General features: G+C 51.1%; 1 protein-coding gene across 3 annotated transcripts in view; it reads left to right on the top strand.

The window, feature by feature from the left end:
• The window catches only part of CCM2 (CCM2 scaffold protein), a 38,846-nt gene that overhangs the window by 11,357 nt on the left and 3,816 nt on the right, over nucleotides 1-23,673 (top strand). Inside the window, exons 1-8 of one of the 3 annotated variants that reach the window (XM_056336766.1) lie at nucleotides 15,793-16,000; nucleotides 18,361-18,534; nucleotides 18,733-18,816; nucleotides 19,033-19,216; nucleotides 20,634-20,770; nucleotides 21,890-22,025; nucleotides 22,525-22,582; nucleotides 23,378-23,516. In XM_056336766.1, the coding sequence (XP_056192741.1) occupies nucleotides 15,989-16,000; nucleotides 18,361-18,534; nucleotides 18,733-18,816; nucleotides 19,033-19,216; nucleotides 20,634-20,770; nucleotides 21,890-22,025; nucleotides 22,525-22,582; nucleotides 23,378-23,516 (924 nt within the window). In that variant the 5' untranslated portion in view covers nucleotides 15,793-15,988. Of the gene's footprint in view, nucleotides 1-15,792; nucleotides 16,001-16,369; nucleotides 16,655-18,360; nucleotides 18,535-18,732; nucleotides 18,817-19,032; nucleotides 19,217-20,633; nucleotides 20,771-21,889; nucleotides 22,026-22,524; nucleotides 22,583-23,377; nucleotides 23,517-23,673 lie in introns of those variants that run through there. The other 2 variants (XM_056336764.1, XM_056336765.1) reach the window with 2 other exon arrangements.

Here is a 23,673-nt window from a genome sequence, read left to right as displayed (position 1 = left end):
ATTAGGTTTTGGGTGACTTTGTTCCACTTTCTTCTTTCCAAAGAAGCTTCATGATGCTCACCTCCGAGTCTGAGAATTCTACCTGGTTGTTGTGTGTTTCCATGCCATGCTGTACCTGTGTCCCAGGCAGCACCTCCAGCAGGGAAGCACAAGCTTCTGACTGAGGAGGTAGATCTCAGTGAGCAGCTTGGCACTGGCAGCTGTTAGAGAGGCGATGACAGGCAGACAACATTGCAAGATGTGCTGCGGACACGGTCCATGCGGCTTGGCAAATCCCCTCTGTGAATCTGGCAGAGCTCTGGAACCGTTCAACAGGGTGAGCCAGAAATGGGACTTTAATCAGGATACTCAGATGAGGGACTTGGGTGGTCTGGTTGTAGAGCTTGTGTACCTGTTTCTGATGGGAGATGAAAGAACGGGAGTCAAACGCTGCACTTTGCTTTATAAACAGCTTATTTCTCCAGCCTGAGGTGCACAGCATGGGGCTGCCCTTTCCTCCTCTCCAGAAGCTGGGTGACTCCATGCTGATGGGACCAGCACAGACACTAGTGAAGGACTTCACAGGGAGCCTGACACATGATTTTTTAACTCATTTCACATTCTTGATCTCAAACTACAGCTGCTTCCTGTCTTAATCTTGCATTTAACACATTAAGGCTTCCCCAGGGGCAAGGTAGGATAACCGAAATTCACCACATCAGTTCCATTGGTACTTCCAAGGGAAGATGAGCTTCTGTAAAATTATTGTAGCAGCCCTGGCCATCCTGATGTCACTGTCTTACAGTGCCTTAAGTGCAGGTAAAAGCAGAACTAGGGGATGAAATAAATGGGATTAATTATGCTCTGTAGCGTAAGGGGAGCTTGTGTGATTTCCTTAACGCAGATCTTGGTTCTGGGTGGTTGAACTGGGCAAAATGGGAGGTCAGGGTCTGACCTGGAGTGGGCTGGAGGCAGCTGCTGTCTCAGGTGGGTCGGCCCGGGTATTCCCAGGACAGAGAGCACTGTAAATTAAAAAAAAAAAAAAAAAAAAACACAAAACCAAAAACCCCCCCCACAACCCTGAAATAAATGAACTTTGGCAGGGAAGCAGTGAAATGATTTATGGAAACCAATGGAACTGCCAAGCTAATTGCTGAAACCAGAGTATGCAGAGCCTAAGGGTCGGAGCCTGCTTGACCTGCCTGTGGGCTCTGCGTAATGAGAGCTTGTACTTATCCCCTCTGCAACTGAATTCCTCTGGGCAGGAATACCGATGGTAAAAGGAACCCTAAATGGCTGGTTTCTCAAAGTCTTGGCAAAATTTTAAGTAAATAAATATTCTCAAGCGGTTGGCTCCTAACAGAGGAAATGTCAGGAGCCAGGCTGAGCGAAATTGTAGGCGTTGGACTCTGCCCATAGCCAGCTCAGGACCTTGCTGTCTTATGCATGTGCCAGAGGTCGGGAAGCCTTGTCCTGCCTGAACCATCAGCATCCTTCAGGTATTGCCTCACCTCAGCCAGAGACAGCTGATTCATGCTGCCTCTCCAGAGGGGAGCTGCAGCGGATGCAGTTGCAGAGAATTTTTGGGTCAGGTAGCTGCAGCTGAGCCAGGCAAGGACTTCTTGCTCTGGCTTCTCACTTCCATCTCCCTGCTTCTCATCCTACAGCCTGCGTGGGTCCCTACTGAGTCTGTCAAGCTTTCTTTTACCATAAAAACCCTCATGAGTTTTGGTCTGTGCTGGCTTGCTTTGCTTCCTAACTTGGCTCTTGCCATTGCATGTGCAGGTATGCTGCTGTATCAGAGGGCGATGAGCTCTGGAGAGGGTGGGCTGGGGCACTACCCCCTTGCCTTGTCACCTACCCTCCAGAAGTGTATGCTCATGTCCCTGAGAGCTGTTGTCTTGCAACATGGCTTCTGTCTACTTAATTTCAAAACAGCTTTGGGAGTTTGTTTTAGTAGCACTTTCTGTATCTGTGCTCAGTGGATAGCTAAATCCACATGGGGCGTGCACGGGAGCCTGGCCCGGTGAGGACACAGGGAATATCTGGTAAGCCCAGGTCTTTAAAAGAGAGATCAGAGACTTCTTGAAATGTCTCTGCAAATTTAGTTTAACTTGCATAAAATTCTGCTCTACTTTATCCTGGTTTACTGACTTTGGTACTGTTCAGTAGAGATACTTAACAGCTATGTTTTCCGTGAAGTCCTTCAGGTTCTTTGCTTAGCCTCAGTGAGCTGGTCTCTGTCTGCAGATTTGGTCACCAGCATTTTAATAGGCTTCCCTGTCTCCCAAAGTACTTTCCTGTTTACCTAGCCAGACACATAATACCAAACCCTTTCTGTGCTGATGCAGTAAAAGTTTGCCAAGCAGATTTGTCTTAACTGAAGCAAACATAGTAAGCTCTAAAAACCAATGTGGAAAGTCACTTCATGCCACTAGATATGGACAGCGGGCTAAGTGAACTTCAGTGCTTCCCCACTTTTGTTTTGTAACCTTCTTTAGTAAAATAAGTAATTTTTTTCATTGAAAAGAGGAAATGCCCACCTTTCCTGGTTTAATTTGAGGTGTGAAGCTTCTTTTGAGAGCAGCGTGCACAAGAGGCAGAAAATGTGGAAAATCTCTGGAGCCTGGCTGAGCTGACGTGAAGAGCTGGCAGTGGTGGGATGCTGCCTTCATGACCCACCATCCCAATGGGACTGTGGGGTCGTGCCTGTCGCCGAGTCTTCGGAGGAGGAGCAGGACTTGAAGGACCTCAGCAGTGGGCTGGAAGGAGATGATCCAGTCCCCTTCTTGCACTGGGAGGGTAATTACTGAACAACATTTCTCTGATGTTGCTGGCAGGGATTGAAGGGACCCCACTGTTACAGTAGACCTAGGGGCTCGCTTCCCAAAGCATGCTTCCTGTGATCTCTCCTTAGGAGTGTTTTCCAACCACCGATTACTCATGTTGCTCTTGGGTGGGAGTGCTCAGGGCTCCACATCCCTTTCTTGCAGGAATCAAAAGCTGAGGCCTCGTTAGCACTGTGCTAGAGGGGTTCATTAGTAATATTGTCAGGGTATCAGCATAGCTCAGGGCTGCCTGCACAGAGCAGGAAGGGCTTTAGGGCAACATCGGTTTGTACACAGCACGGAGAGCGCCAAAGACTTGTCTTCTGCTGAGGCGTTGTGAAGACCTGGGTGCAGCAGTGGCGAGCTGAGGGAAGCAGACCTGCGGCTGCCTGGGGTGAGACCTAGCGCTGGAAGGAGGTGTTTGAGGGTGGGGGACACCAGCATGTAGCACAAGCCAGGCAGTAGCTGCTGGTGGAGGTCAGGAGCTGAACACAACAAATGTGGTTTGTGTTTCTCTAGGAAATCCCACTACTGTCAGAGACCCCTTTTTTAAGCTCTTGTATGTGTTGGTAGGTGTGTAGCTTGGGAAGTGTGGTGTGCTGGTTGAATGGAGCCCTAGACAGGGGGAGCTTGAGGACCTGGTTGCAATTCTGAGCCTTCAGCCTCGGTAGTCACCTGAGATGACTTGACCTGGTCTGGCAGCTTGGTGCTGCTTGAAGAGTAAGGTCTCATCCTTTTTCTCTACCCCACACCGGGTGTGACAGCGTGCTGGGCTGTTGGGGATGGGTCTGATAGGCACGTTTCTGTGGATTTTGCTATTAAAGAAGATGACAGAGCTGGTAAAGCCAGGAGCTGTAGTGGGATGAGTGTGGTGTGGTGACCAAAAGCTTTGGTGGAGAGGAAGGTGCCAGACTGAAGATAAGCCTGCTCTGGGTGTTGCAGGAGATGCTGGGATGGCTGGGCTAGTGTGGGGACTGTATTCCATATCTCTTTTAAAAATCGGTGCTGCTTTGAGAAGTGATTTATCTTGCAGTGTAGTGGCTTCAAATACAGTCAAGCTTGGCAGGGTATGCCACCCTGCGTGGTGTGGGTAGTCTGGCTGGGCAGAAAGGGCTGGTCCATATTAAGAAGACAAGGAAGAACTTAACCAGTAAAAGCTGCATTTGCCAAGTCTTCCTCAAAGATGCCACAAAGTCTTCAGTCTCTGGCATGAAAGAAGGAAGGCTGAGGTGCCTCCCTGTGGGTAAAAGCTTTTTGTTGTTTACTGCTGAAAAAAATGCAACCTGTCAGAACAATGCTTGCTTCCATCCAAGGGAGACGAGCAGTCTGCCTTGGCTCTGACGGGAGTGCCTGGCTGTGTGGGTCCAGACAGGCTGCGAGCTGCTTTTTGGAAGACTTTCAATAAAGCTGGAGTTGCCCTTGAAGCTGGAACAGTGCTGACTTAGGGGAGCAGCTCTGCCCTTGGGGAGCTGGCTGTCATCTCAGGAGATGTTCCTTGCAGGACCTGCCTGGGACTAGTGCTCGATTACAATAGGGAAACCAGTGCCACTGCATAGTCAGCTGGCTTTGTTCATGGAAAACACTGGCTGAGAGGTCTTTGTGCACAGGAGGTTGGCTTTGGGAGGAGGAGATAGTTTTAGGGTGTCTTAAAATATCTTGGAAAGTCATCCCTGAGCTATGCTGATGCAAACCAGGGTTGCCCGATGTGACTCCTCTATTCCTCTGCGTTGTAAATCATGATTCCATGTGGTATTGGGTTTGGGGTGTGCTGGGGCTCCCCAGGGACACTGTGAATTCCCTATGTCTTCAATAGGACTAAAAGGACGGATATCCTGAGCTGGGATCTGGAGAACTTGTTCTTGAGTGGGCTGCCCAAATTAACAGTCTCTAGATAGCTTTTGCTGAAGATACACAGGTATTAACTCGCCACCCTCTAGCTGCACAGCTTAAGGCAGCAGCCAAGCAGGGAGAGGATACACTGAGCACCTCTGTGGGTTTCCTTGAGCAGCTCTGGTATGGAAAAGCAGCTCAGGGATCTCTTCCTGCAGCTGGCTCCCTGGCTGCTGGCAGCATCAGTCCGTTGGCTTCCACACCTGGGTGAGCAGCCCTTCTAAACTCTCTTTAGTGGTGTCTGACTGCAGAGGAGATTTTTGCTGTGTGGGAGCATCAATCACCTTTCCTCTGAGGACTCCTGAAGGAGCTGGTGTCACTCTGCATCCTCTGTTTTTATGGGAAAGAGTCCCTTTGTGTCCCTAGTGCTGTGTGTAGTCTGTGTCCTGAGAAGGAAAGAAGGGCTTGAAGGCCCATCAGCTGCAAACAGTGTTCTTAATGCAGATGGTTTGGCTCCTTGGACTCATGAAAATGAATAGCAGCATATCTCAGAGAACAGGCTAAAACAAACCAGGCCTTATTTCTTACTACCAGAAATCTCCCCAGATCCTTTATCTTCTAGACAAAAACCTGTCAGGTGGTCTACACCAAGTCAATGCAAAGGGTATTTCCCTGTGAAACAATCCTCAGCAGCCAGCCATAAACTACATGATTGCAGGTCTGGGTGTTTCATGTTTCTTCTTTCAGTATGCAAAGAATAGGAATAATCTGCTGAAAACTGGAACTAAAGTGGCTGTGCTGGAGGATGGGCCTCCAGCTTGGATATGGGGGAGCTTTGACATTCCTGTGGCTGCTGCGCCGTTCCCTTCTCCAGCTCTTGGGTCTTTGGCCTTGGAGTGGTTGGTGTTCTCAAGTGCTTTTGTGCACTGCATTGAGGTTCAGCGGTCTTTTGGTTAATCAAGAGTGGTGTGGGTTTTGTAGACTATGCAAGGGTAAAGTTTGTGTCAAACACCGTTGAGCTTTGGGATAAATAGGTTACCTGCTTTTAGATGCTGGGACATGCATGTGTTTTGCCAGTGTAGCTCAGGGAAGACCTTTGCAGGCTGTGTGTTGATGTGGATGCTGTTTGCAGCCATACAGCCCTTACTGTCCTGCCTGGTGACGTCAGTCCTGTGATCCTCGCTCTCAAAGCTTTGTGTCCCCGATGGTGGTGACATCTGCTGTTGTATGTCGGTCTTCCCATAAACCTAATTTTTGTGTTCACCTGTGCACAAACTCTTGTAAGGCAAATCCACTGCCTTGGCTGTATGTGGGAGATGCCAAAAGGCTGCATGCTGGTTTTAGGCCAAAACCATCTTGGGTGCTTTCCTCCATGTCTGTGGAACCAAAGCTATAGGCTTTACTGGGATCTTGGGTGGTCTGCCAGTGGGAAGAGACCTCGGATGAAAACCACCAGTAAGCCAGAACTTCACCTTATCTGTGGCTGCCTTGTGGTGGTGTCTGTTTGCCTGTGCCCTGCTGCCTGATCTCCCTGTGGTGGCCATCCACCTCCTGGACCTGGGGTATTGATCTCTCCGGCATGGGTGGCCTCTCACATCTGCTTCCAAGACTTGCAGAGGCAGATGGGCTCCTTTAAATCATCCCTGCAGCCAGCAGGCTCCCGGGAGCACTGGAAAGTAGGATGACATGTGTGATCTCAGGGGTGCTTGTACTGAAGTGTTGACTGATGCAGGTGGATCTCTGCAAGAGTCTTTCACGTGGGCGAAGGGCTGAGTAACAGCACTGCTCTGGCTGAGCTCGCTGGGGGGGCCTGTGAACCACAAACCTGTGTGGTGCTTGTGGGAGTTGGGACAATGCTGGTGCTGAACGCTGCGGAGCAGAGGCTCGCTGGGGACAGGTGTGCGCAGCTCTGCCTCAGGTTGACCTGTGCAGGGCTGGGAGCTCGGGAGCGGGGTGGGGAGGGGGACTCTGTTCTTTGAGCACTGTTTAATACACCAATTAAAATGGCTGCATTACTCTTGGCTGCTTCCACCACCTCGTTGGCTGTGTGACCAGTTGGGCTGGCACAGCTGAGAGAAGCACAGAGATGGTGGGAGCGACCTCCTGGAGCTGTTTCTGATGCTGGAAAACCTTGAGGCTTTGCAGCTGGACATATGGTAACCTTCTCCTTGGGGGTTTGTTTGCATGCAGCTCAACTTTAGTGCGACTCTAGAAGCTGGACTTAAGGAGAAGACCCTGGAGGTTTAGTTTTGGACAGAAAAAAACCTTAGGGATGTAAAGCAAATGTTCAAATTTGAAAGGAGTGTGTTCAAAATTCTTTAGTTTGGATACCTGGGATAGAAACTTGTCAGGCAAATCAGGGATTATTCCTCTGCACCTTGCTTGTAAATAGGATACTAGATCTAAAGGTTCACTTCTTGGCATAAATAAATGTTTACCATGCAAGCAGTTATGTTCATAATTATTGAGTAGGAGGGGGTTTAATGCATGAACTGATCTAGTGTCCAGTGTTAACAGCAGTATGTGTAGCTAAACACGGGAAATAGGGAAAGGAGAACAGTGTAAGTGAGCTTCATTTTTCCTCCTCACCTCACTCCTCTGGGCTCACCTGAGGAGCTGGTACTCCTCCAGGGAGGGGGAAGATGTCACATCCCAAGGAATCAGCTGGACTCAGGGAAGCTGGTAAGCTCATGTTTCCCAGCCAGAAATGGAAAAATATGGTTCTGTAACAGAAATGAGCAGACTTGCCTGTGGCCAGGCAGCTCCAGTGCTTTCTTGTGTTACAACTCCACTTGGTTTCTGCACTCTGACACCTTTTTGATCTCTGAATTTTGGCAAGACCCCCTGGAAACTGTGGAAAACAGTAACTCTCCCTCCAAAGCGGGCTGCAGGGGCCATGAAGGCTGCAAATAAGCTGATCTTGCCACCCTTTTGCCCCACGAATATCAGTTAAGTGCTAGAGATGAAAGGCATTAGGCAGTGCTGACACTGTGCCCCTTGAAGACCCTCCTCTGACCAGCTGTTTGGTGGGTGCTGCTGGTACCAGCAGAAGGCTGTTTGCTACCGCTAGCACCCCTCCATATCAACATAATCAGAGGAGAGGCAGTGGGGACATGCCAGGTCTGGATTGCTCCAGCAAGAAGTCATTGGCTTCTTGCCTCTTGCCCACAGGGCTTAAATTTAACTTGGAACTTAATCTGGGTTTGGATAAAAATGTGTCAGGTAAATCGGGGATCGCTCCCCTGCACCTTGCTTGTAAAGAGGGTACTAGATCTAAAGGTTCGTTCCTTGGCATAAATAAACATTTATTGTGCAAGCAGCTGATGTTAATAATATTGAGTAGAAGGGGGCTTAATGTGTGAACTGAAATGATCTAGTGTCCTGTGTTAATGGCAGTATTCGCACCTAACAATCTAAGATGGGCTTAAATTCTGTTCAGTCCTGCAGGTGTGGATTCCTGAAACCAGGAAGGGACATGGCAAGAGGTTAAATCAAGCCTGTGACCTGTTATTTCATGAGATCCTGAGCTGCTTGTACCACAATATGAAATGACTTGGGGTAAAGCCCAAGGAAGCACTGCGCGTAGAGGAGGATGAGGATTTAGTCGGAGGCTGTGATGCCTTCCCTTCCCTCTTGAATTCAGTGTGAAGCTGCTTGCTGGGAAGTTCCACTACAAACTGCTAAGCTGAGTCAAGGCGAGCCTCCTGCATGTCTCTGCCTCCAGCCTCTTGCTCCAGATGTATCAGCTCAGTCTGGCTCAGCTGCATGCCCAGAGATGAAAGCTTGGGTGGAGGGCTGAGCCGGGTGTTAGGAATCTCTTTGGGAGGAGGAACAAGGCTCTGCTAAAAATAGCTGGGGAAAATTCCTTTCCTCTTGCTGTAGAGGAAAATCCTGTCAGGGAGTCTGGAGCCTGGCTTAGCTGGCAAGGCAGTCTGAAATGTGAAAACTGGGAGCCGAGCCTTGTTTTGTAAGTGGGTTTTGTGCAACTGTTGTCCTTAGTCTTGAGCTGCTATGTTATTTGGGATTTTTTAAGATGGATGTGGGCGCCAGCTCACTTTTTAGCAGAATTGTGTTTCTACATTACTTAGATTTAATAACGTGTGTGTTTGAAATCAAATGCAGCGTTTCTGGCTGAAATACAAATTTCTTACTTATTCCACACTGGTGAGTGTCAGCTCCACAACAGCCAGCTGGGAGCTGGGGAGGAGTGAGAGGTCCTGGGGCCAGCAGGAACCCCTTGTTCCTTAACTTAGCCCAGTGAAGGTGAAGCCAGGTCTTGTGGAATTATGTGAGGGGCTGTCCCACCAGAAAACTGCTGGGCAGAGTGGCAGGATCGCCTCCAGAGACTTCCCTACAAGCTGGTCAAAGTGATCTCCAAGAAGATCTTTGCGCTGGCTGGGTTGGAGGAAAGCTGTGGCAGTTAGAAGGGGGGTGGATGATTAATGTGGCACAAATGGAGCTGGAAAACTGCCTGCAGGGTGGGGTGAGGAAGGACAGTGACCTCAATGAGAGCCCCTCCTTCATGCCCTAGTGGGTATGAAGCTATTTTTACCTGGCACTAAAAAGCAAGAGTTGCACCTTATCCATTCTGCAGGCAAGGCTGCAAGAGGACTGTAGCCTCTGCATCAAAGGAATTGAGTTTTATCCCTTTTCTGATGCCCAGCATGCTGGGTTGTGGTCTCAGATGTTTAGCTCCTCAGAGAGAGGAGGGGACACTGCTACAACTGCCCTTTCTGGCGGTCAGCTTGCAGTAAGGTGTTGCACCGGAGAAGCTGCATGAAACGGATGGAAAGCTGAACGTCGCTGGCTTTGCCAGACACAGGAACAGAGTTGTCCAAGAAGACTCCACAGCACGATGTAGTAAGAGCTGCAGGTCAAGCTGCAGATCCCCAGGTGATCCTTTGCATCCTCCTTGCTTAGATGTTCCCTATGCTTAACTGTCTAGTTCAGGCACAGGTAGATCTCACCCATGAGGAGGCTGAAGTCTGCAGCAGCAATGGAGACTCCACTGCCTGGATGATGCTCCTGTAGATGGAGCGTGCTCTGCCCACTGTGGAAGCCACCAGAGGACGCTTGTGTACGTTGTTTCTCACTCCACATGCAAAGCTGTGGCTAAGCACCTGGACTAATGCAGGTGAAGTTTGAAATGCTGTTCTGGCCAGCCTGCTGCTGATGGGGGACGCTGTGGATGGGCTGCAAAGATCCTTTACACCAACAGTCTCATCCTGGCAAGCATCAGTGGAACTCAGCGTGATGAGACAAAGTCGAGGGCACTTTGCAGTGCCTCTGTGCTATGTTCAGGTGCTGGAGTTGCAAATCTGGCTTCGGCATCCTCCCAGTGCTGAGGGAGCAGGGTCTGTGGCTGTGACCGTGGCTTTGCAGAGAGACAGAAGCTAGCAAAGGTCAGGAGGATGGGTGGTATCCAGCCCTGCAATGCCTACCCTCCTCTGCATAGTCTTGGCACCTTGCCTGCAGCTTTGGTCTTGATTAATTTTTGACTCTGTGCCTGGCATCATTATCCAGAACCCCCCTCTGAAATCCTTGCTGTAGCATTTAGCTAAAGCTGATAAAAAGCTGAAGCTGTTCTTAGCTTGCAGCTTCATAAAGGAATCTCTTGAATAATAGTTTGATTTAGTGTTTTAGCATCCAGATATCTTTGTGGGGAGGAGAGCAGCTCTTCTGCAGCACTGTTGTTGTGCCAAGTTCAGCATTGAACCCAGAGATACCCTGTCTGGAGTTTCTCAAAGTGAATGCCGACACATCCTCATCTTTCTGCACCTCCTGTGCAAATCAGTCCCCCAGTGCCAGTTTACTACTCCGTCAAATGCTTCCTGTTGACAAAAATGGGAGGAAGGTGGAATAAAAGGGCTGTGGGAAGATGTTGCCAGCTGGTGTGCTGTGGCATTGATGCTCTGAACCTGGCAGTGGGATGAGGAGGAAGCAGCAAGGGGCATGTAACAGGAATGTGTCCCATGGGTGATCTTCAGTCCAGAACCCCATGGAGCTTTGAGGGGGTTCCCAAGCTGGCTCTGTGGCTCCTGTGGAGCTGCTGAGCTCTCGGTGTATTTTTCCTTGCAGTGGTGGGATCTGAATGGTGCATTTGGGGGTCCTGGGCACCAGCCCATCTTATTGAAAGCTGCTTTCCTACTGTGCATGTCTGCACCAAATGTTCTGCTATGAAACCATCTCAGTGGAGTTAAGCGTGTAGAGGGCCCTGCTCTTGCTCAGGGCTGTGGCTGCTGGCAGCAGGCTGGATGCTGTTGCTGGTCAAAACAACGGTAAAACTGCTTGGCTTTGCTGTGTGCATTGCTGAGCTGCTTGTAGAGCGTGAATTCTGGCTTGCGCTCTGACTGCCATCTAAAAGCCAAACATCTAAGGCAGCCTCCTGAGCAGCTCGGTCCTCTGTGTAGCAAGCACAGGAGTTCACATACGTAACTGGCTGCTTTGGGGAAGAGCTTGAGTACTGGCAAAGTCAAAATAAACCTAATTACAGGGACGGGATGATCTGGAAAAGGTCACATCTACCTGAACATCGATAGCTGCTCCCAGTACTTGGTTGAGGACCAGAAAAGATCTTGGTAGGCTCCAGGGTGAGCCAGCAACATGTCCTCATGGCAGGGCTGGCCACCAGCCTCCTGGGCTCCTCTGGGGCAAGAGGTGATCCCCTGGAGCACTAGGCTCCTGGTACAAGAGACTGGGGTATACTGGAGCATGTTCAGCAGATGGTGAAGGGCTTAAGGCATCTCTTGTATGAGGAAAGGCTGAGAGCTAGGACTGCTCAGCCTGGAGGAGAGGAGGCTTGAGGGGATTTTATTAAAGTATATAAACACCTCATAGGGGGAGTGAAGAAAGGAAGGAGGATCTGGGCTCTTTGCAGTGTCAGAATAAGAGGCAACAGGCACAAACTGAAACACAGGGACTTGTATTCAAGCATAATAAACCTTCTTTAATGTGATGATGGTCAAACACTGGATGAGATGCCCCACAGTTCACAGGTTCTCCATCCTTGGAGATGCCCAAAGCCTGACTGGACATGGTCCTGGCCCTCTGCTTCCCCCGAGTACTCCTGGCCAAGCCTCTGTGCCTGTAGGTGCACGATGCTGCCATACAGACCCGGATGTTGACGTTGGAAGGGTGAGGAAATCTGGCAGTTACGGGCTGTGCAAGGTCTGCAGCCTGTTCCTGAGGCAGCAGGGCATTTGCTGGGATTTAAGATGGTTTTTTAGCAGCTGGTGCTGTAATTCCATCACTGCCAGGTCATGAGGAGAGCTGGTGGTCTATTGTCTGAGAGGCTTTGCACCGGGCTGGAGGGAGCTGCTGAGTGTTTCACCACCTGGATGGGGACCCACCTTGGTCAGGCAGAGAAAAACAAGGCTGTTACGGCTTCCCTCTGCCAACAGGCTGAGGAATAGGAAGTCATTTGGAGCTAAATCTCTGCTTCATCAGGATGTACCTGTGGTAGTTTGCAGCTTTGTGTTGGGTGCTTGTGTTTGTGCTGAGGTGGTGTGACAGAACAGCAAATGCGAAGGTTGGGGTAAACCCAGGCTATTTTCTGCCTGGGTTTCCTGGGAGAAAAAACCCAAGACCCCTAGCCCTGCTTGTGTTGTGGAGCACTTATCTGTGGAGCAAAGAAATATAAGTAATAAACCCTTCTTTTGGCAGGGCTGTGCACTTGCAGCTTTACTTTGAGGATACAGAGTATGTACTCATCATGTGTCTGGCTTTCCCAGGTCAGAATTCACACAGGTCCTCATTACCCTCTGCTCGCAGAACACAGCGGCCAGCGCTGCAGAGCCTGGCCTGGGCTCCAGCTGTGCCCAGGCGATGCCGAACCTGTAGAGCCCGTGTTTCTCTGGCATTGCCATGCTGGAGGCTGGCTGGAGTTTTTCTTAACAGCCAGGCCTTCTCTAAACACCCTGAATGTGGTTTTTCTTGCTTGGTTTCACATTTTTACTATTACAGGCACCTCCCTGTGACTTTTTGTCCTTCCACATGCACCACTGTAGTCCTTTTCTTAGTTTCCTCTGCTAACAGTAAGCTGACCCAGAGCCCCTTTGGGCTTAGTTAATTATTTCACCTGCTGCCATACCACGTGCTCCCTTTGTGCAGATACTTCCTCTGCTGAGCCTTCGCATCATCAATATGCTTGAGGTTGGCTTTCCCATCTGCCCAGGAGCATAGCCTGGTCCTGGGGTGCTGCCGGCAGCTCTCTAGGAGAGCGTGCTGCCCTTACCCAGGTGAGTGTGTCCCTTTAGGAGCAGGATAACTGGATTGGAGGTGCAGGCTGTCCCTGGGGACATAGAGCATACTGGCCAGCAGCAGCAATGGGTGGCCTTTAAGAGCTTGGGTTCCCTTAAACTCCATGATGCAGACGTGCTGGGGGAGAATTAGCCTTACAAACTTGCATTCGAGATAATCCATGCAAGGGGATTAAGAAGCTGTTTCCTAGTAAGTGGGATGCTTGTTCTTTGTGTTCAGTTCAAAGTGTTGAATGTATTTAAAGAAGCTGTCCATGACCTCAGTGATTTTTAGACTGGTACAACCAGCCAGGCTTTGAGTGAAAGCAGCACAAGAAATTTTCTAAAAACTCCCAATGCTCCAGCTGGAGTAATAATGATCTAGATGAAACTTAAATCCTCTCTTTTCCCAAAAATGGCTTTCTTGGGATTTCCAGAGGCTGGGGACAGAGCTGGCTAGGGGCTGCAGGGGAGCATGGGATGGGTGAGCAAACTCTGATGAAGTGGGTGCTGCTGCTGATCTAGATGACTGATTTTTTTTCCCAGCAGCAGGGGGAAGGTGCACGTCATCGGTCATCCTACCTCTAACAGGACTGGGGACTGCTGTGCTCTACGTCGAGAGAGCCCCTGTCTTGCTGCCTGAGGTGGGGGCTGCTTATTTGGGGCACCAAATAAAGTGTTTTTTGAAGTCTCCATGTTGTGAGATGCTGGGGGAGCGCAGAGAGCTTTACTGGCATATTAATGAGGTCGCAAACTCCTTTGATTTAACTCCTCACGCCCCTGGTCACCTTGAGAGCTTTCAGGGAGGGGAGGGCATGGAGCTTCCTGCTCAGTGTCTTGAAGGTCTGATGGTGGGTCAGACTGTCTTCCCTGAGTACTAACTGGCTTAACAACCTCCCTGGGCCTATTCTGCTGCCAGGAGCAGTGCCAGCCCTTGCAGGGAGCTGCCTCTGTCATCTCTGCCTCACACCTCAGCAGTGGCTAGTCTCCGGTGCCAGAGAGAGGTAGGGAATTGCAGGCAGGTCCTAATGTAGCTGGTGGAGTTGGTGAAACCCGTTACATGTTTTGTTGGCCTCAGACAGGAGAAATGGTGTCGGAGAGCTGAATCACACTGACACAGATGCAAGCTTGGGATGGTGAGAGGTTCTCTGGACTGTGCTGTGTCTCCATCTCTCTCCTGGCAGCTCATGGCTGTGTCCCATCTAGGCTGGGGGGCTTAGCCCCAGGCTAAGTCTGGTCTCCTGGGCTTTTTCGTGAGAGTTTGTCTTATTTCCATTGAATTTTCAGCCCCTGGAGCATTAGCAGGTAGCTTGGCCAAGGCAACCTCTTTTACCTGGGCTACCAAATCCAAGGAAGGGCTCGCCATGGCCAGGAGTGTCCCTGGAACCTGGTGGCAGCCAGGCCCTGGCACTCACTAGAGACATGTGCCCTGGCCCTTGTGGGTTTTGGGGGGACACTGGTGTGGCATGCTCCGCCGCAGTTTCTCACCAGCATTCTTTGTTCAAACATATATGAATGTAGATCAGGTGAGCTGGGTCTCCCAAAAAAAAATCCAGCCAAAGCCCATCTGCTGTTCTTCATAGAGCCCCTTCCCCTGCCCACTGGCATGCCTTTCCCTGTTGGTTTGGCCTGGTGGGCTAAGCTCAGCCGTGAGACACTCTCTCAATTAGTCAAGGCTTAAGTGCCTCATTAAATGGATGAAACTACTGTTTTCCTCCTGAATTTTAGAGCTGACTGCAGCAGGAAACCCTGAGGGATGACCACACTGGCCCATCCTCTGCCAGGAGCTGCCTCTGTCCATGAAATGCCAAGTCCCAGCTGGCACAAGGTGTTCATGTAACCCCTTTCCTGCTGCTTTCTCCTGACTTCAAGACATAAATGTGTTTGAGAAGCAAACCATGTGGGAACGAGCTCCTGGCAGCTCTTGCCTGCGCTGTGCTGCTAGTGCCTGGCCAGTGCCCTGGCACGGGGGACCTGCCCTTCCCAGACAAGCTGTTGTTTTGGCGGAGCCCCGCTCCCCATCCCAGTGGCTTTTACAGCCCAGGCTGTCCTGGTGCAGATGGCTCCAGACTGGAGAGAGACCGCAGGGAGGTGGGCTGGGAGATCACCTTCAGGGATTGCAGTTATGGGCAAGGAGTGGGGGAAAAAAGAAAAACAAACTTTTATTTTATGGATTTTAAGGAGAGATGGGATCCTTCTCTTCCTTGACCTACTAACTAGGCAGCGTGCTGGTGGGATTTGCTTGTGTCTAAGATGGGAGTCTGCTTGATGCAAGTGCCAGGTGACTGGCTCCTGGCGGGTCTTCAGGTGCTGTGTTTCCAACCAACCTCCTCAACGCCTCTGCTCAATGAGTGGATATCACCAGGGAAATGACCAGCCTCTGCCTTATCTGTGAAATTAGCACCTTGTTTTCACTAATCCTCTGAGCCTGACTCTTGGGCTCATGTTTGAGCCCAGCAAGACTCACTTGAACACTTTGCACTCTCCCAAAGGGTCTTCTGGGAGGCCTTGGTTCCAGCAGGGAGCTCTTAACCTCATTTCCAAGCTTTGCTTCTCACAGGTGAAACTTAAGGACTCAAAATTCAGGTCCTGAAAAAGCTTTACAGCCCTTGGTCTCAATAGATGTCAGAGAACAAAATAGCTCTGAAACTCAGAGGAGAAACGAGGGTTAAAAATCCCTGTGGGCTGGGGATATCTCCATCCCAGTGCAAGTCCAGGCTGTAGCGGCAAAGGATGTTGGGGTTTAGGGGTGCAGGAGGTGGGACAGCATGGCTGGGAGCCAGGAATGGGATTGAGCTTTGAAAAACAGGTTTCTGTGCCTCACCTTGCCTTGTGCCGGGCCCCGTTGCTGATAAACCTCGCAACTAACAACTTTATTTTGTCGCTGTTGCTGCGTGTAACAGAAGGAAACTGCGGTTATTGCACTTCCTGGCCACGAGCCGGCAGGCAACTGAAAGCTCATGCGTTTGCCAGTCCTTTGGGACGGGTGGCGAGCTTTGGAAGCCCCTGAGACGAGGGTAGCAGCCTCTCTCCCCTCGGGAGGTGCTGCTGGTGAGCCACCAAAGGCTCTGTGCTGGCACGGTTTGGTTTTGCTCTCTGTGGCTGGGTACTTTGATGGAGAACGAGGTAGGTGCTGGTTTTATATGGGCTCCCAGAAATGGAGAAGCTGTTGCTCCACATTGCATCATGCTGGGTGAGGCTTCCGCCATGGATTTGGGCTCCCAAATCCTCCTTCAAGGTGAAATGATGGTCCTGTCACAGCATTCTCCCAGCCCTATGGAGGCTGCCTGCATCCTCAAGGGAAAAGCGAGACTTCTTTCTGGTTTGCTCCATGTGGATTGGGCTGGATCCGGCAGCCTTGACACAGAGACGTGAACGGAGCTGGAGCTGCCGGACCGTGGCTGGTAGAGGGGGAAGCGTCTGCGGGACTGTTGTGGTACAGCCCTGACTCCGGCGGCAGGTTTCTGCATCACTCTGCTCTTGATTCCTAAAGGAGGCTGAGGGAATGAGGTCTTCATGCACCAGCAGCTGAGGTTTGGGGTTGGATACCCTTGTAGCTGGGGGGGGGCAGAGCTGGGGTCGAGCCCCATGCTCTGGTCTTGGCAAACAGACCTGTTGTGTTGAGGATTTTCTTTCTGGAGCCAGGAGCAGTCCTAGCCCCTCGGCAGGAGCCAGCTGGGTTGATGCTCCATTTCAGGAGCCTGACAGAAAAGAGGGATGAAATCTGTGGTGCTTGACGGTGCTGGTCCTGCTGCTCTAAAGGCAGAGCTGTTTCACGAGGTCAGCATCATATAGCTGTGTTTTCGATCCCTTTTGTCCTATAAATTCTCTCTATTTTTATCTCCCTGGTCCAAGGGACGCTTTTTCAGGGCCAGCCTGTCCCCAACGTCCTTGTAGTGCCTGGCTCACTCGGGGAGCCGGTAAACCAACCAGGAGCTTTTCCATCCCACTTTCCCATCCTAGTCCAATGGTTTCAAATTCTGTTGGTCTGCCCTGTTCCTGTAGATCTTTCATGCTCATCTACATTAAGAAAAGCCAACAGGAGAGGCTGAAGCTGCCTGATGGGAGCAGGTCCCACGCGTGCTCCTGAGCACAGTGCATCAGCTGCTGTGCAGGGAGGGACACTGCTGGGAGTAGGTGACGCGGTGATGGCACTCCTCCACCAAATATGATGTCCCATAGCAAGTCTCAAGCAGTTCAAGAGAAGGGTCTGCAGCAGTTCTTGACAGTGGTTTCCCAGGCAAGGTCCTGCAGTGGGCGGCTGCAAGAGATGAGCTCAATTTGCTGCAGGCTGCTGCTCTTTGAGGTTGCAAAGTACTCCACGCTTTTCTGAGCAGGAGCTCTTGGTTTATATTTAATTAATTTGCCTTTCAAAACCTCTTTTCTGCCTCTGCAGATTGTACAGTCCTTTTTCTTGCCGGTGAGAATCAACAAAGCCAAAGCATGGTTGCCCAGAGGGGTGGGAAGCAGAGAGCATCACTGCCATGGGGCTGGGCAGCTGGAGCTGAGTGTTGGTGGTGGCTGGGCAGCCAGCGAGGCCACCAAGGAGCTCTGCCTTCCTGCTCCACACCACGCAGTGGGCATTCAACACTGCTGTGGGTGCAGAGCCTTGGATCTGGCCGCTTCAAAGCATCCATTTGAGCTGGTAAACTTGGAATTGGAGAAGTCTGCCCACGCTGCCAGTCGTTTAGCCGTCGGGCAGGCTGGTGCAGAGCTCAGTGGGGATCTACTACAGGTTGGTGACAGTCCCTGGGTGTGCAGCGTCCCTGGGCTGTCCACCCAGCGCCGAGGTAGGACGGCAGTGATGCTCCCTCTGTAGCTGGGAGTCTGTGGGTGCACGCTGCCACCAGCTGGACTTGCGTTGGCTCCAGTGTTTTTCCAAACCCAGCGCTTAATGGTTTGGGAACTGCACAGACCTTTTTTTCCCAGGGGAGGCTGTCTCCTGGGGTGTTTACTTCTGTTTGTGGGTCTCCCCAGAGACCTCAGACAAGTTTGCAGCTTCTCTTGCATTTCCTTTTGCAATCCTTCATCAAGTTGCTCGCAGCAAATGCTTAGACGAAATATAAAATTGCGCTGAGGTGAGGATTCCTCCTGCCAGTTTTGCATGTGGCCATGGCTTGCTCACTCTTACAGCTCTTGGTCTGTATATATATTTGTATTTATCCTTAACTGAAAGGTTGGGCATTGTGACTTTGGGGGAAGAACGTCCCATTTTGGTAGCAGGCGCTTATCAACACTTGCGGTCTTTCCCAGCATGTTGCAGGAAAGGGATTTTCAGTGGAAGATCATGCACTCATGGATTCATAGCTCTGAAACCAGCCTGTCCATGGGGTGGTTGGGGCTGGTAAAACCAGGCTGCAAGGACAGATGTATGGGCTGGAGGAGCACTGGGCAGTGGGTGCTGCTGGTTCCCCCCCTTTTTGGCACAGAAACTCTCTCTCTCACCCCTGACCTCAATGCCCTGGTGTTTCCCTTTCCCTCCTCAGCCTGGAATAGTGTCTCCTTTCAAACGAGTCTTCCTAAAGGGCGAAAAAGGTCGGGATAAAAAAGCCCAGGAGAAGGTTACGGAGAGACGGCCTCTGCATACGGTGGTGGTGTCCCTGCCTGACCGCGTTGAACCAGATGTGCTGCTGAATGACTACATCGAGAAAGAAGTGAAGGTAACACCTGCATGGCTGGGGCTTGTATAAAGGCATGAGAGATCTTCCATATATAGGTGCATTTAGCAGCCTCTAAATAGGGTCTTGGGCCACTATGCCTTTGCTCTGCGCTGATGGCATCTTTCTTGCAGTAGCTGGTGTGTTCAGGGGCGTGCTTAGCATGCACATGCTGTTAACGGTTTGGTTCTTCTTTTCCAGTATTTAGGTCAACTCACATCCATCCCGGGGTACCTGAATCCCTCGAGCCGCACGGAAATCCTACATTTGATCGATAATGCAAAGGTGAGTGCTCAGCGTGTTGAATGACCTGCTCTGCGTACTCTTTCTCTAACATCCAGCATGGGAAAAAAAGATGTTTATGGAGCTTCCTCGGAGCTTGTTCCTGGTCTAACTGGTGCCCTCCATCCTGGTGTTACAAATGTGGGAGGGAAGCCCGTTACCAGACGGTTATGAAAGGGAAAATAATTCATTAAATCAGTGTAAATATGTTTATTTTAGAGAGCACACCAGCTCCCAGGGCAGCTGACCCAAGAACACGATGCTGTCATCAGTCTCTCTGCCTACAACATCAAGCTGGTGTGGAGGGATGGAGAAGATCTCATCCTCAGGGTCCCCATCCATGACATCGCATCTGTTTCCTACATCCGAGATGACTCCTCTCATTTGGTTGTGCTGAAAACAGGTAGGTTGTGGCCGGCACGGGCAGGCTGTAGCCTTGTGGTTGGGGTTTGCCGTGTGTTTTGGGGTTGTGGGGCAGAAGCCCACAGCAGCCGGTATTGCCCATGTGTGGGACGGCAGCTGGCCTGACCAGAAACAGGACACAGGCAACACTGGGTGAGCACAGACCAAAACTATTGGTGTCCTTCACGGAATCCTAGAACGGTTTAGGTTGGAAGGGACGTTAAAGATTATCTAATTACAGCCCCCCTGCCACGCGCAGGGCCCCCTTCCCCCAGCCCCGGTGGCTCCCAGCCCCGTCCAGCCTGGCCTTGGGCACTGCCAGGGCTGGGGCACCCACAGCTGCTCTGGGCAGCCCGTGCCGGCGCCTCGCCGCCCTCACAGGGAAGGATTTCTCCCTCATATCTTGTCTCCTGCCTCATGTTATTTTAATCCATCCTTTTCTGGCGGGGGTGGAGGAAGGACTGGGGATATATGTGTCTTCTGAGGGTGCTGTGACTCGCAGAGGAGTGAGCACACTGGGAGAGGTGAAGGATTCTGGAGCTGGGCTGGGTTGAGTCTGGAGATGAAGTGCAAGTTCATGCGCAGCTTAGAAATTCCCCCCGCAGCCTGTCCTCTGGCAACTGCCAACCCCCAGCTGAGAGCTATCATTTACTGACTCGCAGGAAAACGTAACAGTTTTATTCTGCATTGCCCATCCTGCTCCAGTCTGTGGGGTCCTCTGTGGATGTCAGCAAAGAGGAAAAGCAAGGAGAGCAGCTAGAGGCAGCTCCTCCAGCCTGGTCCCCATGCGTGTTGGACCTGCCCTGCTCTTTGCAGCCCTTGTACAGGTTGCTGGGAGGATTTTGCCATGAAGTTCGATGTCTAAGTGCCCATGTTGAATAACCAGGGTGATACCTACCGCTTCTGACACACCTCACTTCTTATAATACCTGGAGAGGGCCTCGAGTCTGTCCCCAGCAGCTCTGCCGTGTGTCAAACCTGCGTGGTTTTGGGCTGGAGTGTTTGGGGAACACTGAGCTACTTAGAAGATGTAATGACAGAGATTTACCAGATTATAAACCCCGTGACAACAAAGGACAGTCTATAGAATAAATGAGTAAGTGACTTAGAAGACTGTAATTCTGCTGATGGATTTCTGAGACTGACTAAGCCATGGAAATGAAGCCAGTGATTTACAGAGTTGTCAGAAACCAGCTCTAAATTACAGGCTTTCCATTCAGAGACTTTGTCCCTGGGCAGCGTTCAGGTAGAGTTCCTGGGCTTCTGAGAGTTCCCTCCTCCAGGGCATTTTCTCCTGGCTGTGGGATCCTCTGCTCTCCCCACAAGTCGCCTGCTCAGAGGACAGCTTGCCGTGCAAAGACTCCTTGCTGTTCTCTCCCTGCCTCAGCCTTTCCATCATGACTTCTCCTCTTTCTCAGCTCAGGACCCTGGGATCTCCCCAAGCCAGAGTCTCTGTGCGGAGAGCTCCAAAGCGCTTACTTCAAGCTCACTGTCTGAGAGCGGAGTGGTTCCTGTCGAAGCTTGTTGCTTGGTGGTCCTGGCTACGGAGAACAAAGTAAGACTCAAAACAGTTGATTAAAACTCCATCCCACATCGGGATTGCCTCCAGAGTCACCCTCCAATCCAAAAACTTGGGACTGAGATTACCGGGAGGTTTTCTGACTCTTAGACCAGGGTTGCCACAACTTCTTGGGTGATTGAGAGCCACAAGCCCCAGGGTGGCCTCATCCTACACCCCTCAAGTGTCCCCTCTGTTACGTGACCAGGTACTTACCTGGCCATACATTGTGTGACACACATAGGCCTGGTTTTAAGACTGCAGGGTGTGGATTGGGCTTTGCTGGAGCACAGGATGCTTACCTGGAGGAGGAAACCTGGTCCCTGCCCCAGCTCCGGGACCTGATTCGGACACGAGAGGGTATCAGAAGATGGTTGTCCCTTGGTGGTGGTGCCTGCTGCCCAGAGCTTTCTCCAGCAGCAGAAAATCTGTGAAGACAAGTGAATCTGTCTCACAACAGGATTTTACTAACCAGGGCATTTCCTGATGCTGACCTGGAAATTTGTTTCATCCGGTGTCTGCATCCAGAGATTCTGATCTCGGTCTGCATGTTCCCACTTCTACAGCAGGAACCCTTTTCCTTCAGGGTGGAGTTTTGCTCACCTTGGTTTTGGCTCTAACACTGTCTTGAGTACCTGCACGTATTTGGGATGTAGGTTATGTAGTGAAAAGCTCAGGGAACTGAACTGAGGAGTAGGACAGAGCACCGGTATGAAATCCGTGTGCTAATTAATAGCTGCGAGTTGATGGAGCATCCAGTCTCCCATTGCTTGGGTCTAGCCAGTTGAAGAGGGCTGGAACGCTCCTCTGGCAGTATGGGAGGGTGATGAGGGGGGATATATCTCAGGAGTTTGTTTGCTGTAACACCAAGGAAAAATCCCATGGGAGGTAGCTAATGAGATTTGAGGTTTGTCACCTCCAGCCCTGGAGACCCTGTGGGTCAAGCAGTGTCTGGGATCTTGGATGAGTGAGTTCCCTGTCCTCACTGGAAGGACCACCCCCTCACAAATACAGCACGCTGCTGTCCCACGTGGTGCGCCCACCATAGGGAGCCGAAGAGAAGGGCCGCTGTGGTTTCTTCTGCCTTGCACCAGCCCTTCTTTGCTCCCTCCCCAGGTGACTGCCGAGGAGCTGTGCTCACTTCTCAGCCAAGTCTTCCAGATAGTTTACACTGAGTCCACGATAGACTTCTTGGACAGAGCAATATTTGATGGGGCATCCACACCGACGCGGCACATGTCCTTACACAGTGGTGAGTCTGTGCTCTCCCGCTTTGCTTGTTTCTTACCGGGCCCTCGTGAGGGTCTCTCCCCATCTTCACTGGTATCCATCACCTCTCTTCTGCCACGCTCTGAGGTCAGAGCCAGCCTGGCCCAGCCTTGTGTGAAGTATTTAAAAAAAAACCCACCCTCCTCTGCTTTAATTGTGAGTTGGATGGGCACGAGGGCTATCTCCTGCCTGCAGATGTCTCCCCAGCTGGGCCATGGGACATCAGCCATCAATCCTTTTTCCCCATACCCTTTGCCTCTCTATTCCTGTTGGACGCAGGCACTTAATAAAACAGGCCCTTTGCGGTTCTGCATCTCTGCTGAGTCTGTATCCGGTCCTGACACAGCCCAGCCCCGTCCCCACTGCCTCCCACCTTCCAGCTGTGAAAGCTGAGTCAGACATCTGTGCACGTAGGTCATGGGCTGGGAAGAGCACCCAGTTTCTGCCTCTCAAACTCCATGTCTCGAATGTTTTCCTTGCAGATGACTCTTCTACAAAAGTGGATGTTAAGGAACCTTATGAAACGGAAGCAAGCACTTTGTAAGTTAAATGCGGTACACTGAACTCACGGGGCGCTTGGGCGTATTAGTGCAGCCTCACTGCCAGGTTTAAAGCCCCTAGAGCAGGAACTGCTGCAGTCTGCACATTGAAAAGCTTCTGCTCAGTCTGGCTGAAACGTTGGGTGGTGTTTTTACTGTCCGCATGCAGTGCCATGGTCCCTGCCTCCGCAGCGTCCGTGGCTGGATTGTTCTGCCACCGCAGGTTTCCAGAGAAGGTCGTGTACACCATGTATGCACAGTCCCCTGCGTCAGCAAAGCAGGGCCACGATGCTCGTCCGGCTGCTTTGTCTTGATGAAGTCCAGCTGGAATTGCAAGAAATGGTTCCCCCAAAACCCTTTATTTTGGAAACTTTTTGCCTCCTGAGTCGGTGACTGCTGAAAACATTGATAGCGTTTGTGGGCTGAAAACCTGACACACAAACCAGTTGTTTAAAATTGACTGATGCTGTTTGAAAATTTCACATTTAATGCCAAAATGAGGTGTTTTGAGACTTCTCCGCGCACTGTTCCAAGATAAGAAAGCAGTTAGAGGGGATATTTGCCCACACAGGGCTTAGTTTTCAGCAGGTCACCAAACCAATATAGTTAAAGTCCTCTGGCTGTGTGGGAGCCTTCAGATGCCCTTGCGAGCCGAAGGCTGCCAGCCTTATCGCAGAGAGAGCGCTTCTCCACGTGCCTCTGCTGTTCTGGCTCTCCCATGCCGCAGCCACCAGTGACAGCAAGGCAGAAGGTACCCAAGGAGCTCTGGAGGACTCACCATCTGTTTGTGTTTCAGTTCCTTTCCAGAAACCTTGGATGCAGGTGACAACTCCCCCTCTTCCTTCTCCACGCAACAGTCTCCACACATTAAGACAGTGAGTGAGAGCGAGCTGAGCACCACGGCGACAGAGCTGCTCCAGGACTATATGATGACGGTAGGGTGTCCTTGGGTCTCAGGACAGGGTGGAGGGATTTTCTTCCCTTTAGGGTGTTGGCACTCCTGGGATTTGGGTTCATTGCCTTGGCGTGTGGAACATGTGCCTATGCTGTGTAGGAACACCTCGTTCTCCTCCTTTTCATACAAGTTGTGCT

This window comes from Falco biarmicus, chromosome 4 (genome assembly GCF_023638135.1).
Source record: "Falco biarmicus isolate bFalBia1 chromosome 4, bFalBia1.pri, whole genome shotgun sequence".
Lineage (NCBI taxonomy): Eukaryota > Metazoa > Chordata > Aves > Falconiformes > Falconidae > Falco > Falco biarmicus.
Note: the sequence above shows the minus strand (reverse complement) of the source record. Positions and strands in the feature narration are given on the sequence as shown.